Source organism: Danio rerio, chromosome 18 (assembly GCF_052040795.2).
Source record: "Danio rerio strain M-AB ecotype USA chromosome 18, GRCz13ab, whole genome shotgun sequence".
NCBI classification, from domain to species: Eukaryota; Metazoa; Chordata; class Actinopteri; order Cypriniformes; family Danionidae; genus Danio; species Danio rerio.
In genome coordinates this window covers 11326148-11346323 of record NC_141038.1, presented here as the reverse complement: position 1 = coordinate 11346323, position 20176 = coordinate 11326148, and the positions used below count along the sequence as shown (strand labels likewise).

Genomic DNA, 20176 nt, shown 5'->3' with positions numbered 1-20176 from the left:
TTAAAAACAATACAGGCTCATTCTGAAAACGTAGTCTCGTGGACGTTTCTGGAGGCCGCGAATTATGTAGCCGGAGGTAAGAATGGCTGCATTTCATTTATTTAACCAACCAGTTTGTCCAGTTAGCTTGACGTGTATGTCGGCAGACTTGAGATGCAGAGAGAAAGTTGACCATGACGACCGGGTTGGAGTCTAGGGAAGAGCGGTTCCAGAAAACAGGTAAGACAAAAACAGAATCCAAAAAATAAAACCAACAGGTGAACAACAGGGTAAGAATGTGGTAAAATCCGAAAACGTGGAAAAATCAGACGAGGGCATTTCTTTTTCTGGACGGCTTTTGTAAATCGATGGTTGGTATTAGGGAAGTAAGTGGGTGGGCGGGTCAATCTGGCGGGTTTATTCAAGAACAACATGGGCGCGAACGGCACTCGTGAAAGACATTTGAGATGCGAAAAAGAGTCTGCCTCTCGTGGAATCCCGAAAAGAAAAACTGCAAAAATACGTACCTCCCCAACACAATCTCACGGCAATTCGTAACTTTTTCATTTAGTGGCTAATTCGTATGAATTCATACGATCTAATTCGTACAATTTAGTATGATTTGCTTATCCCCCAATGACGGTTGGGGTTAGGGGTGGGGTCAGGTGCCACGCCTCCTTTTTAAAATCGTACCATTTCGTACGAATGAACTCGAATTTGTACGAATTAGCCACTAAACTGGCAAAACGTAAAATATTTACGTTTTATCGTGAGATCAGGCTGACCTCCTGGGACATATTTTGTGGCCTCCAGAAACGTCTACAGGTCTACGTTTTCAGAATCAGCCTGGGTTGTTAAAAATCATGCTTTTAACAAATTTTATCAAATTGCTAGCATTTTTTCCACATTTTAACATTGTTAGCATGTCCAAGGCTTGTTTCTAGATAGATAAACCTCTAATCACTATTGTTAATGTTGAGTTATTTATAACATATAAACCCCATATAACATATAACTTTCAAGACAATGAAAACAACTCTTTTTTTTTGCATAACAGTGAAATAATTGAACTTGCACACACAGGCCTGATAAAAATGCTTATTTCAGAAGAATATTTCAGATGGCATTTAGAGGCGTTTGTATCTGAATTCTTCACATGCAGCTATTGTTGTCTGAATTCTGCATTTTGAAGTCAGCTGATGCCTCCAAGAAAATGAAAGCGCTGCAAGAAGCTAAAGGTTAGATGTCATGCAACTTTGCGCAGTTTCTATGTACTAAGAGCTGCATTTGATTTCCATGCAGAAGTACCCAAAGGTCATCGACCTGAAACATCAAAATAGGAAACACTTGGACTGCTGATGTTCGATTTTCACTGGTGAAACAGATTCCATCTGCTTCCTCTCACACTGCGTTGTACACAATTTGCCAATCTAATGCCATTTCAAATCAGCATACTTGGAAAGAGCAAATTGGGAGTGTGTGTGCTGTTTTTATTTAACACTCTGGCTGTGTCTGTTTATAATTCTGTGTAAGGTGGAGCATCTCTGTGCATTAAACTTTGAAGCCCTTTGTACCTGCAGGTGAACTGGAGCTTCCTGTTGCGGCTACAGCGTCGTGCACACTTTCCTATGCTCATCTTGCGGCCTTTGGTCATGTAGGATGCATCAGGTGGAGTAACCAAGCGCACGGCATCAGTCTTCTGGTAGTCTTGCAGAGCATGTCTCTTCGTTTCTGACACACAGAACACACATGCATGAGAAAAAACACCAAAAATATGTTGCATGACAGATGGCACGTGATTTCCTTTGTCTTAATCGGTTCGGCTCATGAGAAGGCTTATAGGACAGAGCTTGGGTGGCCAAGAAAGAGAATATGAAATATGGAGCACATAAAAAAGGGAACTAAAATGATGAAACTGCATTTCAACAACCTGCTTGGATCAAAATAAGGATGTGGAAATTACGCTTTTTCATAACCGACTAGACAGATGGAAGTCTGAACTAGTCAATAAGTCCCTAATTAAACCAATACATAAATCTTATTATTTACCTAACATTGTGTCGCAGATATTTTGAACATTTTATTGTTAAATGATTTCCAGAAGGTTATCAGAGAGCATTTTACAAAAAAATAAAAAATAAAGATCCACTTTATATTAGGTGGAATTAACTACTACTGTATATACTTGCATCAAAATATAAATACAGTTCAGTTTACTTAATGTGTCCTGGCCAAACTCCCTCCATCGGCCCTTACCCATCATGGCTTCCCAATTATCCCCTTCCATCAAATTGGCTCTATCACTGTCTCTCTACCCCCTCTATAGCTGGTGTGTGGTGAGCACATTGGCGCCGTTGTCCTGTGGCTGCCAAACGGATCCAAGTGGATGCTGCACATTGGTGGTGGAGTGAAGAGACCCCCCCCCAGCATTATTGTGAAGCGCTTTAATAAATACACACATTAAATTACATAATGTATTGCAGAAAACTTGTAGTGCTCTTGAGGTGGGATATTTGTTGGGCTAGGGACTTTTTTGGGGGTACAGCTAGGTTTAAAGGGCACCTATGGTGAAAAATCTATTTTTCAAGCTGTTTGGACATACATATGTGTAGGTATAGTGTATATACTGCAAAATTGCGGTGATAGAAACACACCCAGTCCTTTATTTATCAATTTAAAAACATAAAAATGGTGGACTAATTGGATCGGTTTTAAGACTGACCGTAACTTGACGTAGCAATGCGGTTTACCCGACAGCTACGTATTAACATGTCTCCGTAATAGCGTGTGTGACTCATCGTTGCAACTCCACAACAAATGCATCAAATACTCATTGGAAAAGTTCTTACTGTAGTATTTCGTTATGTGATATCTGCATGCTTCCTTCATGTCTGTCTTGTCTGAGGCAACCAAGGGCGGAGATTGAGGCACGCTGACAGGCACGTGGGAATGGTGGGCGGGGAGCAACAAGCTGTTTAGAGCTATAAAATAGAAACTTCTGAAAGGTATAATAAATGATCTAGTGGGTGTTTTGAGCTAAAACTTTACAGACACATTCTGGGGACACAAAATACTTATAATAAATCTGGAAAAAGGGGTAACCTAGATGCCCTTTAAGGGTGGATTAAGGTGTAAGGAATGGTTAACAGTGTAATTATAAATGTAATTACATTAATTCTTACAGATGTAATTGCATGCAGGTATTTAATCGATCATAAGTACAATGTAACAACATGTATTTACACAAAACGCACATTGTAACAAATGATTAATTTCAGAGTGTAAGTACATATTAGTTATTGCCACCTAATATAAAATGGGACTAACCTTTTTTTTAAATATTATTTATAATTGTTGGTTGTTCACAAATACTTGCCAAGTAACTCTTATCAAACAAACTATTATCAGACTGTTCAAAGAGGCTCTGTACAAAGAGACAAAAAACAAACTTAATCGAGGCTAGTGGGCTGAAGGTAAATATAGTTGCCATGAGTTATTTCCTAATTGAATTAATAATATTTTAAAATTACTTGAAAGCATTGCGTTATATTAAATAATACAGTAATTACCTAAAATTTTATAATAAACTTATTCATTAATTCACTTTCTTTTCAACTTAGTCCCTTTATTAATAAAAAGCGGAATGAACCTCCAACTTATTCAGCATATGTTTTATGCAGCGGACGCCCTTCCAGCTGCAACCCATCACTGGGAAACATTCAAACACATACACTAGGGTCAATTTTAGCATACTCAAATACCTATAGCGCATTTCTTTAGACTTGTGGGGGAAACCAAAGCACTCGAAAGAAACCTACGCAAACACGGCCAACTGACCCAGCCAAGGCTCGAACCAGCGACCTTCTTGCTGTGAGGTGATCGTGCTACCCACTGCACCACCACGTCATATATTATAAACTTATGACACTAAAAACAAAAACAATCTAATTTATGACAGAATTACACTAATCTTTGTCTTGATTAATGCTTGTCTATGACGTCGATTTAGTTTTGTCAATTTACTTATGTTACATGTTTTTGGTCTGTGGGAGGAAACCGGAGAGCCCAGGGAAAACCCACACAAACAAGGGGAGAGCATGCAAACTCTACATAGAAATGCCGACTTGGCTAGGTAAGATCTGAGCCAGTGACATTCTTGCTGTGAGGCAATGATGCTAACCGTGCTGCCCTGACAAGGAAAGGGGAGGAGTCGGGGTGGAAGTTAAGATACTCTTGTTATTTATAGTGATTTAGGAATTGTCCAATTGCTGAATCGTGCCTTAGCTAATGATGACCAGCTGCTATCAATCATAAGCACGGTTTCCTCTCGAAATTAGTTTATAAATAAACTTCACTTACTTGAAAACATTTCATTTCAGTTTGCTTTTTTTTTTTTTTAGGTCAGCAATAAAACAAATAAACAAAATAATTTTATGTTAAAATACAAATGATGATCTCTCTGGTAAAGACATTTCATTCTAACTCTCTTCTCAGATGGTATGGTGGGGCAAATCAAAGGTTACAATGGGCTCTGGCCTGCAGATCCTACTTAGAGCATCCCTTGTTTAGAGGTTGTAGATTATATGGAAGTTCTTGAAAAGTTACTTATAGACTGTTGGAGGAAAATCAAAACAAAGTGTTTTTAAGCAAACGCTCTAATACTGATCTAATAAATGCTTGTTAGCATTTAGTTGCAGTTACTTACTAATTAAAGTCAATATAATACCTAAAAAAGGACCATGAAAATAAAATGTTATGAAATTGTAGTTCTATCAAATTTTGTCAAGTGTGGAATTTTTTTTTTCCCAAAAATACTCTTTTGTGTTTCACAACAAAATATGTCACAGAGATTGTGAAATACTTTAGGGCAAGTAAATGACGTCAGTTTTAACTTAAAGTGAACTTCACAGAATCCCACTGAGTTTTTTTGGTTTATCGTCCCCATGATGCTAACTAAAGTAAACTTTAGTCAGTACTGTACTATCAGGCTGATTCAAGGACTATAGAATACACAAGTCATGTCACTATTGTAGTTTTAAATAGGGGAAAGTGTAACATCAATCACTCATCGATTGCTATAGACTGACAATTCTCTGGGAAAAGGGCCTTGGACCAGAGGCAAGTTTCTGTAGATTTTGTGTGATTCCAACTTTTAGAAATTAAACTAAAGAGATAGTTGTTGTTTAATTTTATTGGTGATTCCTAATATACAATTTATGTACAAGCAATCTGGAGAATTTGATGTTTTCCCATTCAAACATAATGCCTGAGCATACTGCCCGAGAAGCGTTTCAAAGATGGCCACTGAGTTAAAAAACTTGCCTTAAATGAACTTTGGCAAAAAAACTGTTAGCTTGTTAAAGCTATTGGCCACATTTACACTAAATGCTCCTGTCATGTGACACTAAATGCAGATATAAATGGGGTCTAAACTGTTTTGGACTTGTCCACTTTCAACCACTCCCAGAATTAGTTAAAAAAATCTATTCGATTGGATTGCAGTGTAAATGCTGAAACAGAAAACTGCTTAAATTGAATGCACTGGAATGTGTGCAAGCTAAAGAAATAATGAATGTTAGAGAGTACCCAGAAAAAAAACTAATGCGGGCTAAGCATGTCAATTGACTCACTAAAAAGAAAAGAAAAAAGAAAAGAAAAAAAAAACAACTACAAATGCTTGTGTTACTTCAACTTAATTTAATAAGTGAATCAGGTTTCAACTATATAGCTATACAAAGCTTAACATACTATCATCAATCAGTCTGACTGATTTAAGTTGAGATGACTAGAAAAGTTCATTTGATTCAACTAAAAAAGTTAAGGTTGGAAGAATTTTTTTACAGTGCTCTTGTAGGTCAGGAGAGACCTTGAACGTTGTCGTAAAGTGCATGAATTGACCATCTGTATACACATATGAGTCAAATTAGGGTTATTTGAAAGGCTGTTTATTTGTCTGCAGATGTAAGCTGACAAAAAAGCAAAGGTTTGGCCTTTAGTTGACCCAAAAATAAAAATTTGCCTACCATTTACTCACTCCCAGGTTGTTCCATACCTGATTGAGTTTCTTTCTTCTGGTGAACACAAAAGAAGATATTTCTTTCTTACTATGGAATTCAATGAATGACATCAGCTGTCACTGATTGCCAGCATTCTTCAAAATATCTTCTTTTGTCTTTAGCAAAAAGAAAAGAAACTTGCATAGCTTTGGAACCACAATGGAAAAAGTGAATGATGACTTTTATGGTGAAAAATCCTTTAGAACATATCCTCAACATATACTTTCGATCTTAGCTTCTCAAATACCTACTAATTAACTATTAAGTAAATTGACAAGTTGAATCCTAGTCGGGCACCTTACATCATGGCTGTGCAATATGCAACCCAGGCTCATTTTTGATACGTACCCCTACATATATTTCTGGACAAGGCAAAATACATCATAGGAGGTACGCTATTTTGCAGTTTTTCTTTTCGCGGATCTACGAGAGGCTGCTGTGTATGTTTTTTTAGATCTCAAATTTCTCTCATGAGTGCCATTAGTACCTGCTAACGTACCTGCTCACGTAAATACATCAGAGGCCACTGTTGACTGAATGACCGACCGACAGATTGCTCCACAAAACCTAACCAACAGTGTTTTCAAAAGCCCCGAATAACCCGCCTACCGACTTCCACCGGTTTTCAAAAGCAATGTAGAAAAAGAAAAGCCCTGGCAGCCGCCTTATTTTTACCATGTTTTCAAATCTTAGCACATTCTCTACTTGTTATTTTATTTTTTGCCTTTCGTTTTACCTGCTTTCTGGAACTGTTCTTCGTGGTCAACTCCTCTCTGTGACTCAAGTCTCCCAACATACAGGGCGAGCTACTGGGCAAACCGGTAACAGCGGAAGAGCCGTCCACACAGAGGTAGGCGGTCAGCTAGTGGCGCCAAAAGAAACAGAAGCTGTCGTGGCATCATATCGCACCGTAGCATTCGTTTTAAAGATGAATTGCAGATCTGTATACATAATTTGGGCTCTCCAAAAATGTTTACAGGGGTACGTTTTCACAATGAGCCTGTGTTGGCAATATGACAATACATATCATATGGACAATATAAAAAGTAAATTGTTTCATATTATGTTCTGTTGTTTATATCGTGATGTAGCAAAATTTATTGTTTACTGTAATAATTTTTCATAATTTATATGGGCGCAATATCACATTCCATTACAGAGATGCAGACATAAACATGAATAACAGCATAGTGATAAAGTTCCATAGTGAGACAATCCATTTTATTTAGCTATATTAATCCTGTAATCAAATTTTTGAAAAGTTTTTTATATTTAATTAAAATGTGTTTGATATTTCTACATTCTTGAATAAACATTTGCTCTGAAGTTCTAAATAAAAGGTAAGAAATATGATCATATGTGAACGAGTAGATTTTCAAGTACTTTAAAATGTAAAAAAATATTTAAAATATATAGTAATTTGCATGTGGTCGACTTATATAAACTACTAATTGATTACATTTACAGAAAATGTACTAAATTGTGATATATATCATTATCAGGACAGAAGATAACTTATGATACTTTATGATTTCAGATTTTTGTCATATCGCCTTGCAGCCCTACCTTGATCATACTCTTACTTGGTTATAACAGCAAATATTAAAGTGTCATTTGTAATTAAAAGCAGTGGAGCAACAAATGAGCATTTTAATAGAGCTAAAATGTAACAGGATGCAAATCCATCAATCACAGCCTGATTTTGGTGAAGTGCCGGAAAGGATTGTGAAGGCCAAAGTAAACTGGCTCTGATCCAAACCTTCTGAAACCACCGGCTTCTATCACGAAAAAAAAAAAAAGTTGTCTGTCAAGCACATGGTTAGTAAGCAGCACATTCACTAACCGCACTGTAAGACCAGACATGCTTTTTGGATTTGAAATAAGCTCTAAATGCTGATAGCAGACAAGCAAGGAACACTACACCCTAAGATCTAAGCTCTAAAACTGACCCAACGCCAAGTCATGCTCTTTGAAAAGATTCCAGCTCTTGAATATCATTAAAAAGTACAGAACAACAAGCAATGAGATGGCTAGCTTCTCAGCGCACAGCAGTCAGAGTCACCTCTCAATAAAACAACAATGATAGTATCCTAATAGTAGTAAACATTACAGCTCCTATAATGTAGATCTATATCCTACTGCATACAAGGTATTTGAACATCCAGGCAAACATACAGCTATACAATCAATAAAAACTAATGCCTCTGATCTTAAGCAACCAACGGACCATGTTGAATTTTCAATGTACTGTAACAGAAATACTACAGATTAAAAAACAAATGACTAAACTCAGAGTAATTAAATGGCTGTTTGCACACTAAAGCAGTTAGATTTTTCAGAAGAAGAGAATCATAGTGCCACACTCTAACACTTCATCTCTCCCTCCAGCATCATGCGCACTGTCGGTGACTCATTTATCCAGATGTTTTGCGAAGAAGCGGCCCACTCGCCATGAATGTCAACATCTGTGAAGTTTTCCGTAGTGAAACTTGATACAATGTTTGGAAACTGTAATGCTTCTGATACATGCAAATGCAAATCATGAACTGGAATGCAAGCATTTCTATGGTCACGATAGATTACAATATATAAATAAATATATATATATATAGTTGAAGTCAGAATTATTAGCCGACTTTTGATTTTTTATTTTTTTTTTATATTTCCCAAATGATGTTTAATAGAGCAAGGAAATTTTCACAGTATGTCTGATAATATTTTTTTCTTCTGGAGAAAGTCTTATTTGTTTTATTTCGGCTAGATTAAAAGCAGTTTTTAATTTTTTAAAAACTATTTTTGGGACAAAATTTAAGCTTATATTTTTTTCAATAATCTAAAGAACAAACCATCATTTTACAATAACTTGCCTAATTACTCTAACCTGCCTAGTTCACCTTATTTACCTAGTTAAGCCTTTAAATGTCACTTCAGGCTGTATAGAATGGTCTTGAAAAATATCAAGTAAAATATTATTCACTGTCTTCATGTCAAAGATAAAATAAATCCGTTATTAGAAATAAGATTTAAACTATTATGCTTAGAAATGTGCTGAAACAATCTTCCCTCCGTTAAACAGAAATTGGTGAAAAAACAGGGGCGCTAATAATTCAGGGGGGCTAATAATTCTGACTTCAACTATATATAAATATATATATATATATATATATATATATATATATATATATATATATATATATATATATATATATATATATATATAATATTCTAATAAAAAGGTCAAATTTATGCAGCATACTCTTATTTAGAACTGGTCAACAAATTTTAATGGGTAATTGGCATTCCAATGGTGCTGATATACAGTCCAGCTAAACTCAGATGTATAGTTTTTGGCATCACCTAATTGTTACAGATTGAAACTATTTTTACTTGTTGATAGGGCTGCACAATATATATCGTTTCAGCATTGACATCGCAATGTGATCATTCACAATAGTAACATCGCAGGATATGCAATGTTGAGTTTATATATTATTATAAATTTTGTCGTGTTTTAGAAGCCTGTGACTATAATGATTTTAAAAGCATTCAGGGATAAGAAATTGTATCATTTATAACTTTAATAATGATCAATTTTAGTGTTGGACAGTTTTTATTTTTATTAAACAATTGCCTGAATAATGCTAGACTCTGAAAACGATCACGTTGTTATATTTTTTTAAATTGTAGTGATATATGCTTGTAGATGGTTTATTATATTTTATTCAGATGCAATTCTATTCTCAATAGAATAATCCCAATCCATCGAAAATAGAAAATTATTTTCGAATACATATATTCAAGTCATAGGGTGAAATGTTTTTATATTGCAATATATTTTGCAGAATAACAAAATATTGCAATGTTAGATTTTTTCAAGACCGTGCAGACCTACTTGTGGAGTAAAAAAATAAATAAAAATTGGCCATGCTAAAATTAATACAAGATTATCACATCAATCAATCTCAATGAGTTGCAAAGAAGTTATACCAATATTGTGATTTTATTATTATTTTTTTCTCCAAATGAAAAGTGATACAGAATGGGAAAAAATGAGGGTGGGGCTTGATCTCAGCACACCCCCTTCTTAAATGATGAGCCCACACAGTCAAAATGACATAATCAGAGAAGCAATGCCATTCCAAAGAAGCCAATTATACAATTTTCACTAAATATTATGAAGACAAAAGCATTTTTTCAATACTCTCCTTGAAAAATGGTCTCATTCCAAAAGGTACACCTTTGTACCTAATTTACTCCTAAAGGGGGCATACTGGTACCTTATTAGTACCTAAGTGGTACAAAATAGTAAGCACATCCCAGAGACAGATTTTGTGCCTAATGTGTTTTGTTACACCATAAGGCCTAAAATGTGTCCTAACACATTAAAAATAATGTTCAACACTGATGTTATGATGACGTGCATATACCCATTGATAATGCAGAATACATTTATATATTTGCATGAACATTAATATATAAAATATGGTAAATGTAATCATCGAATCCACAATTGAAATATACACATGTAAATAATTTGTATGTATCATTATTAAAAAAATAATAAAAGTGAATTTATTACATTGTTTCAGTATTCTAGACCAATTTGTTAACAATAAACAAAAGTTTGTGGTGTAAATTCATGCAATAATTAAACACGTTTATATCAGAGGTCCAATAGGCTTCTTTGTTTCAACTTTTAACTTGCTTAAAATATGTATTTATGTAAATCCAACTACACCTGAATCTACAAGTATGAAGACTGGAAGATGTTTCTTTCATGAAATAAAGAAATAAATGTTAAAATCTTAGTAGGTATTAGGAATGACCCATGCAAAACCCATGTAAATAGTTTCCTAAATAAGCTTGGGAGGAGATATTGGTGAACACTTGTAACAATTACCACAATAAGCATAGTCTCATCCCTAAAGTTACTGTTATTATACTTTAAAATATGATAGTTGCTATAGTAAATAATGGCACATGTTAACAAGCTTTCACTGAAAGACGAAAATCAAACTTACCTGAGTAAACCAAAACGGCCACACAGAGCAAAATTTTGTAAATCCACATGTCGCTTTAAAGAGTTTAATGTGACCCAAAAACAAAAATACAAAAGATATGTCAGGAATCTTGGCGTTTCTTCCTTAAAACAAGTATCTGTAGTCTCCCTGCAGTGGCTCTTGTGGACAGTGAGCAGGCGCGCGACGGACTGACTGAAGATGAGCGCGCGCTGAGAGAATCTACTGCGCGCTCCCTCCCCTTTCCCTCAGCACATTTAAAGTCGCCCCGCCGCGGTCCATTCCACCACATGGGACATTATCGCATATTATCGCATTTCCTGATAGACACCGAGGCTGTTGAACCGATCCGGGAAGTAAAATAAAGTGAAATTGTTTATATTTGTTGCCTGTCTAATTTATTGGAGCGGCTGGGACGTGTTGAGGAGATGTCAACACAGCTGTGAGATGCTGACTAACATCCCCGAGGGTGTTTGGGAGGAAAGTTGTGAATTGATAAACTCTGGGCCACTCACGTTGTTTTAGTTTGTGTAAGACGTAATAGCTTGTTTTACATTTCGTTATCGACAACCCTCGTGATAGAATACACATTATTCATCACTTTTTTTAGCGTTCGCAAACACACGCTGTCGTACAAAAACGTAGGCTACATAACTACATTACATATACTTCATTAACCAAATTATTAATTGACAAATTATATTATTAGTAATTATAAAATTATATAAAATTATTACCATTACTAATTATTACCATTATTACGTGCCTAAAGTGCAATGCTTCATGGGTTTATCAATTGCATTGCAGCCGTGACACCAAATAATGACAATGGCCAACCACGGTCCATAGCTACCTCAGTTCAGGGTTATGGGTTATTAATGTGGCTGAGACTAGGCCCAGATATGGTCTATGTTTGGCCCTTATATGGAAGCCAGACTTGGTCCAGTCATATACCGTAATTCCCTGCGACATGTGAACAAGCTAAAGCTTATTGTGTGGGCCAGATCTGGACCAAAGAAATTTTGCTATGTGGATAGATAGATAGATAGATAGATAGATAGATAGATAGATAGATAGATAGATAGATAGATAGATAGATAGATAGATAGATAGATAGATAGATAGATAGATAGATAGATAGAAACTAGCTTAAAATGAGCAAATATTCTTTTTTGAGCCCAAATCTCTTTATAATCAGAAGCTTATGACACTGATGTCACGATATACGTAATCTTTGATGCTTTTAGGATGGAATGAGAGCAGGTTGGAAGCACGAGTTGTTTATTAAACAGCACTACACTCAAGATGCTCTCTCTCCTCTCCTCTTGGAACCGAGAGAGCTCTTCTATTGTGTTCGATGATGGAAACACACTCCATCTGTTTATTTATAGTACACTCATACTCTAACAGGTATTCCAGGCTGTTTTGCTTTGGGATGCATCTGAGATTTTTTTTTTTTTTTGGGCTTGTTTGGATATCTATTTTTCACTCAATTTGGCTGGTTGTGTTTGTATTAGTTTAGTTAATAGCAGTAGTGTTTATAAGAGTGTCCTCAGTGACTGTGATCGTGTTGCTTCTCCTTCCTATGATGATGGAGGTACAAACTACAAATACCAAACGACATGCCTGATGGCCCCATGGGAGTGATCAGTCAGTGTGTGCGTGTATTTAACACTGTTTCCAGCACTGCCATTCACATCCTGCCTTCTCATCTCTCCACACCTCTAGGTGAATCTCACAACATGTCCAGATCACATTTCACCCCATATATTTAAAAGTAAATAAACACGCAGCAAAGTAATATTGAGTTCATCAAGTTCTTTAGTTTTGCATTTTAACCATATTTTCTAGTCAATTTTGCAGCACAATTTTACCAAAAATTCTGAACACATGCAGTATTAAATTTATCTCATGATATAACCGGCGGACTTGCAAAATCTTTTATCATAAGGTGGAGCTCCTTCAGGGAACGCAACACTTGTAAACACTCACTCCAATGGGTTAGCGCAGCTCCTACCCCTGCCCACACTCATCAGCGTTAGCAAGCAGATCAATCACAGAGCTTGTGCGTCACCATCAGCCAGGGCAAGGGGCATGTGAACATGCAAATGGTCCGGCGCAGCCTTCGCATGCCGGTAGTATAAATTTTACCTTTTCACGCTTACCAGCTGACCGCTTACTTCTGTGAGAATGTGGTAAAATCTGAAATCATTGATAAATTTAGGGGGGCTTTTCTTTTTCTGGATTGCTTTTGAAAACACTGTCATTTGGGTTTTTGGAAGTGGGTGGGCACTGGTCAATTGGTGCTTTTGAAAACACTATCGGTTGGGTTTCGGGAAGGAGGAGGGTGGGTCAGTCGATCAATCAGTCGCTCAGTCAGTCATTCAGTTGGTGGATTTATGCTAGATGAGCAGGCATTTGCGAGAAAATTTGAGATCTCAAAAAGTGTACACAGTGGTCTCTGGTGGATATGCGAAAACAAAAACAACAACAAAAAAAAAAAACATACCTCGTACCTCCTGGGAAGTGGCACTCTGCAGAAATGTATATAGGGGTACGTTTCCAGAAAGAGGATTGTTCAGGCAGTATTCTAGTTTTTTGTGTGATAGGTTTTTGGTTTTGGTGGGGAAATTTACCCCCGGTTTCACAAACAATGACGATTTCGGAGTGTCTATTTAGGCTAAATGCAAATAGCGCACCTTGTTGGAATAAGCTAATTGAGTGATTCCCAACCCATCACCATTTCATTGACAGAGACAATATAACTAAACTGAGTGGCGTAGCTTGTAAATTGCATGGCAACTTGTTTTGACGCAATCATGAACCCGGTTCGAATCCAGCGTGTGATGAACTCATTTTTCTTTACCCCCCACTACATATCAGATTTTGCCTACTCATCATCACAAGGAAGACAAGTGTGAATCATTATTAAGTGTGTGTATTATGCAAGATTCAGATTCATAATACTGGATTGGAGAGGTGTTATATCCAAATCATATGCATTATAAGTTTGTAGAAGTTAGACATTAAAAATACCCTTAAATATCTTTTTTTGTGTGTTCCCCAGGGATGGGTTTCGGCTGGAAGGGCACCCACTTTGTAAAAACATGCTGGATAAGATTCCACTGTAGCGACCCCGGATAAATAAAGGGATTAAGCTGAAAATAAAATAAATGAATGAATATATTTTTTGTACTTCTTTAGTGAACCTTAACAAGTATATTAAAATCCATTCATTTTCACTAGTTGTATATATATTTTTTCAAAGTGTGCTTTAAATGCTTTAAAAATGTGTTAAATCTCTGTAGACTAGAAATAGATGTACTGTATATCATTTACTTTAAAAATGTGGGAAATGCATTAAAGATTCAAATTTTTTTATATTATACAATTCTTATTTTTTAATTTAACAATAGGGGTTCAACCAGGTAGGGGGCCTGCAAGACATTGTGCCCAGGGGCGTCTGAATGGACCCTTCGCTAAGCCCCGCCCTTCTTACTTACTGTTGCTACGCCTGTCAAGCTTTCGTGCCTGTCACAGCTTTTTCAATGTGTGTGCGCCAGTATCAGACATTCTCAGGGATATAGTCATTTTTGGCGAACAGGTGAGATATCCGAGAAAGCCAGATAAAAAAGGACTGCAGTATGCATTACAGGGGTATATTCACCACATAATGGGAAACCCATTAGAGAATAATCAATCAAAATTGGAGCTAGCTTAGCCTAGCCGCCTCATATGCTAACCATTCAACAGGTTAGCTCATGCTTAGCAGGAGAGGTGAAATTAAAAATATAATCCAATGATAACAAATGAAATTGTGATTTCTCTATTTTTAGCCAAAAGCCTGATTAATTGTTGTGCAATGAAATATAGCATTATTAACCAATGAGAAAACACGCATGGACAGAGCTTTTACATAGTTCATTCATAGAAAGAACAGCCAGAAAGGGAAAACTGATGGATTTCTGTCGAATATTAGCATCATTGACCCATAACAAAGTACAGTAATTTACCTATTACTGTCAGTATGTTTGTGTGCTCTTTATAAATTAATGAAAAACAGCTGCTGGTAAAGTATATTGATTGCGAATGCTCAGTTTGTGATCATTTCTCAGTTTTGTTCTGTTGATTTGTAATTTCAAATATTCGTAGCTTGAAATAGTTGGAAATATATAGTTCAGTAAAGTTAGCAACAGATTCGTATTTTCCAGATCAATAACTCATGTCATTATGAACTATTAGCATGACCAAGTTACTAACGTTATGGCGAAGGCTTAAATGGAGCATTACTCACTATATCGAGCGGAAAAAAAGGAATTAGACAGCTATGAAACATAACCAGCTTTGTGTTTTTTTTAGGAAACAGTTTAGATCTGTTAAGGGTAAGAGGTGTGTGAGTTATTGCCGTCTGTCTATCACTGAATGTGTCAGGAATATCAAAACAAAACCAACTTAGCTCACCTTTAGCGCCCCTCACACAGCCTGATCCACGCTGGTATTTCTCTTCTAGAGTTTCAGGTTTTGAAAAGGGAAAAAATTCCATCATCCCATCCAAACTTTAAGGATACCGGGTATCAGATTTGCACAATCCATATGCACTCGCTCGAAAGCTTGACAGAGGCCTTGCGCATAGCTACAGTTGCTAAGCCACGATTGGTGGGTGGCGGTTTTTGGGTGTGGCTTGGCAAAGGGTCAATTCTCAATCTGGGCCTGAGGCTATTCAAGATTAAATTACATGTTTGGGGTGTCTCAACTCAAAATAACTTGCAGTGAGATGTCTTGAAACACATTAGAGTCATTTTTTTTTTTCTCAGGCTATTTTTTATAATTTGGCTCAAATAGCCTAAATTAACTAAGGCCTATACTGGCTTAATCTAAGACCTGTTTGTGAAACTGGGCCATAGAGTTTAGCATGGTCAGCATAACAGTGAAAAAAATATAAAATTTATCGATCAATTCTTTGTCTATGTGTTTTTTTTTTTTTTTATGATATCACCTATAGTGGTAGCATTTCTAATGGAAAAAGCAAGGGACCAAGAACTGAGCCATGCAGTACCTCACAGCGTACTCAAATTGATGTCTTTTCATTGAGACCTAAACCAAACCTAAACCAAACCAATGCAGTTCCAGTAATACCAACATACTTATCAAGCTTATCTAAGAGTTATCAATAGTATCAAGTTCAGCACTACAGTTCTATTCTCTTTCTAAAGTGCTGTCCATCTCCTACTTTGACAAGACTCGAGTGACTCTCTAAAACACAAAAACAATGCAGCAACATGGATCAAAATGTCAGGAACCCTTGGTCTGCGTAAATAGGCTTCAAACCACTATAACTAAGAGCAGATGGATGCAGATTGCACAAGCTGACATCTGAAAAATCGAAGCGTTGAAGTCAGAGTTACGGGATCTGTGGTCAGCCAGGCCGCTTAGTTGCGTCTAAGATCGCAATAATGGTACTCAACACATATGTGAGGATCTAGTGATAAATTAGGAAGTACACAGCAAAATATGGGGACCCAAAACAACTCTATGGGTGTTAATTTCAACACTTTGAAAGTGTCTCATGGGGTCCACTCAAAACAGAGTTAAATCAACACTTTCAAAAGGGTTGGCACATTGACACCGAAGTAAGGGTTAATTTTAACTCTGGGCAGAGTTAAAAAATGTAACTATATTTAACACCGCCTGGTGTAATATATTATTTTATTCAACTCTCTTGAGTGTAAATATGGTAAAAAACTCAAATAGACTGTAAATTACAAAAGAAAAAACATTTTATTTGAAAACATTCACCACTTCAACAATTCATTCAGTTTTTAAAATGCAACAATGTCAAATATGCTTTAAATGTTTTATTAGTACAGACAGTATCAACAAAATATGTATGACCAGTGCTCAAAAAGGCTGTTTTAGTCCTTTGGTCCAAACTTACATTTTAAACAACTTGGCGTGCAAATCTTTCACTTCTGGTGTTTCCTTGTTCCTCCATATCAAACACAGCAATTTAAATGAAGGTATAAATGCTGGAAACTTGTGTGAAAACAAACTGGAGCTAGGAAATCTCATCAAGCATGTCCTGTGAATGAAGTGCTTCCCAGCCACAGGATGACCTTTTTATCCATGACGATGTAGTAGCTGCTGATCGCTCGTCTGGTGGTTCCTGATGCACGGATATAGGGTGATGCTCATCTAAGAACTCTTCAAGACTCCAGCATGACTAAGAAAAATGTTTGAAAACAAATTGCAATCAAATTCTATAATATATTTAAAAGAACATTTAAAGTAAATAAAACATATTCAAGAAATCTAAACTCACCTTTTGAAAATCTTCATGATGATCCACAACTTGACTCTCCCAGCTGGTTGAGGTGACAGGATATGGAAAAGTAGAAAAAAAAACACATACATCACTGTTGGATCTCCAAAAACAATTAGGTTAATCACTATGACTAGAACTGGAAAAACAGGCAGCTGTCTGTCCAGAATCTTGAATTTAACACAACACTTGGAGCAAAATTTAGAGGAGCTTAAAATCTTTTATATCATTTAGTGATGCTGACTTCCCCAAAATATTGGCCACAGTGTAAAAAATATCCATAAACTTACAGTTTTCTGTAAGCGTGTGCGTGTGTGTGTGTGTGTGTGTGCGTGCGTGCGTGTTTCTTTACCAGATTCAACTTGTTGGGCCCTTTCAGGACCAGTATTGACGCCACCTTTCCTGGAGTCTAGCAGATGTTTCAGGTCCAAATATAATCTTAACTATTAGGATAAGCAGAAGAGGAAAAGTGCAAAGCAAAGAGCAAAACATTATTTAAGTAACAGTTCACCCACAATACAAAACTTATCACCTTCATGTCATTTGTTATTCTCTAATGCTCTAATACCCTCTCAGCTTATTGTGAAACAAATACAGAACTTTATCAAACATACCTTCGTTATTATCACCACATATGACCAAGAAGGTGTGCTTGGTCATTTCACCAACTCTGGAAATACACCATCCGTCTCTAATCAGCCACCGTCACAGGGTCTTGTGTTATTGTATAGAGAACTGTGGCTGTTAAAAAACAACAAAACATTAGTATCCACACATATGCATAACCTTCAGATAAAAAAAGAGAGATGAACATCACAAAGCATGCCTCACACTTTTTCAGATATCTTTTGATTCAGATGTTGATTATTGATAATAAATCTACAAATCAAACCTGTATCATCATTAGGCTGCTCAAATATGAATCAGTTGATTAATTTTACAGACAGGTGGCTGTTTACAACGCACTAAATTGTCTTTAATAAAACGGAAATGTTGTGTACAGTACATGCTAAGTTTAGCCTATAGTTTTAAGCACAATATCATGCGGGAGAAAAAGCTTGACTAAGATGTTCCTGACTACAGAAATAGCCTAACTTACTAACGTCAGACATCCCGAGTTGGGAAAAGTAATTTTCGGGGGATACAGAGTTGATTTGCGGGAGGTAGCGGGAGAGATGAGTACCTGAAGAGCGGTGGGGTGACTTGCGCGCGACGTACCTAAAGAGCGGTGGGGGTGACTTGCGCGCGACGTACCTGAAGAGCTGGGAGGGATGCGGTGGAGAGGGGTGTGCAAAGTGTTTAATGACCGGGCGGGAGACGCGCGATTTCCGGGAGATTATCATTCATTTGCGGGCATCTACTTAGGCATCTGGGAGTCTCTGTGCATTTGCGGGATAACGTTAACGTTAGTCCCGCAACTTCCGGGAGACTTCTGTAACGTCAAATGTCTGAGAAAGTGCAAACGCGGTCATTTAAAGACATTAATGTTAACATTCCGACTTTAATGGTTGTCAACACTTAACGTAATATAATTCAAGCGTACGTTATCACGCGAGTCTATGGACTAACGTTAACGGTATATGGACGGCCACGAATGAACCAGTTTAAAAGGGCTGCGGTGTTTAAAATAACCAAATTAACATACACGGATAACAAACAATCATATGTTTTAGTCAGGAAGCCTTTTACAAGTAAGCATATGTTCATTTACTCACCAGATATGTTTTAGAAACTCTCCAGAGCTTATGGAAACCGTCCTGTGTTGCCGTTAGCATCTGGGCAGAGTAGGCTAGGCTGCTCCGGGGATTCCCTCGCTAGTTTGCTTCGAATTAAAGGAGAAGTGTCGATTTTATTTTACAGATGGGTAACAACGCACAAAATGGCATTAAGCGTGACAGAAATGTGTTGAAAATGTACATTTGATGTTTTTATGCACTATGTATGCGTGAGCACATATAAAAACATTCTTGAAAAGAAGTCGATACTAATGCAGTTAAGCTAGATACACAAACGACCATGAATGAACCGCAGAAGATTAAAATTGTCACTACATTCTAAAGTTATTAACTTAACAATATGTTTACAACTGTATTTCCTTAAAGAAAGTCAGTAAAATACCAACATTTAGGTAGTTTGACTCACCAGTTGCTGTTCTAAACTTCAGATGGAAAATGGCGTCTGGAAAATTTTTCAGTGACTGGAGCTGCATGAATTCCCGGATGTTGGAAATAACACCACCAAGTGTAAAAAAGATAACTCCTTGATTTCGCACTGAATAAAATCAATTTTAACTCTTATTATATTCATTTATCAAAATCTAACTCTTTAACGTCAACACTTTACTCTGAAATGCTTCAACACCGAGAATTTAACTCTGATGAATTTGCTGTGTATGCATAAGACAATGTTTATAGGCTATGAAGAAAGTCATTGATCAGATTGGGAATTTAACACGGAATTTGATTCTCAGCCACATCAGTTAATGTGCAGCGAATTCCATGATGTGTTCGGGGTGGTCAGAACCACACATCTAAAGGTCACTTTCAGTCTTCAAGGGAGGAGTTTTAAAAATGGTCCTTAATTAAAGGGAACGTTCATAAATTGTCCATGTGGAATCTGTTAGCTCATCATGACAGCACAAAGGTACAGCTGTGATTCCCATGCTGCTTTGTGAAAGTGAATCACATGAATCAAATCCATAATCTGTTGAAGTTTCAACAGGCTTAATATCTGGATCAGAACACAAACAGCGATTTTACCACATGTGGTTTGGTCTATGTGTTTAGCCCTTGTTCCCACAAATA

The 20176-nt window shown here is 36.6% G+C and overlaps 1 protein-coding gene and 1 long non-coding RNA gene across 4 annotated transcripts in view; both read right to left on the bottom strand.

Annotated features, from left to right (window-relative positions):
- The window catches only part of hgfb (hepatocyte growth factor b), a 68943-nt gene extending 57697 nt beyond the window's left edge, over nucleotides 1-11246 (bottom strand). For both annotated transcript variants that reach the window (XR_015514745.1, XM_087292991.1), the window contains exons 1-2: nucleotides 11057-11246; nucleotides 1554-1710 (exon numbers count right to left, since the gene is read on the bottom strand). Coding sequence is in view for 1 of the 2 variants with exons in the window: in XM_087292991.1 (XP_087149117.1) it covers nucleotides 1554-1710; nucleotides 11057-11105 (206 nt within the window). In the remaining variant the exon portion in view is untranslated. The remainder of the gene's footprint in view (nucleotides 1-1553; nucleotides 1711-11056) is intronic.
- A 5562-nt stretch (nucleotides 11247-16808) lies between these two features.
- LOC137488254 (uncharacterized) lies at nucleotides 16809-19571 on the bottom strand. Of its 2 annotated transcripts, none has more exons than XR_015514743.1 (6): nucleotides 19515-19571; nucleotides 19088-19194; nucleotides 17987-18113; nucleotides 17725-17815; nucleotides 17373-17415; nucleotides 16809-17273 (listed from the first exon to the last, which is right to left on the bottom strand). It is a non-coding gene; the product is annotated as an uncharacterized LOC137488254 (long non-coding RNA). The 2 variants fall into 2 exon arrangements; XR_015514744.1 differs by having other exon boundaries at nucleotides 17725-17810.
- Between the last annotated feature and the right edge of the window lie 605 nt (nucleotides 19572-20176).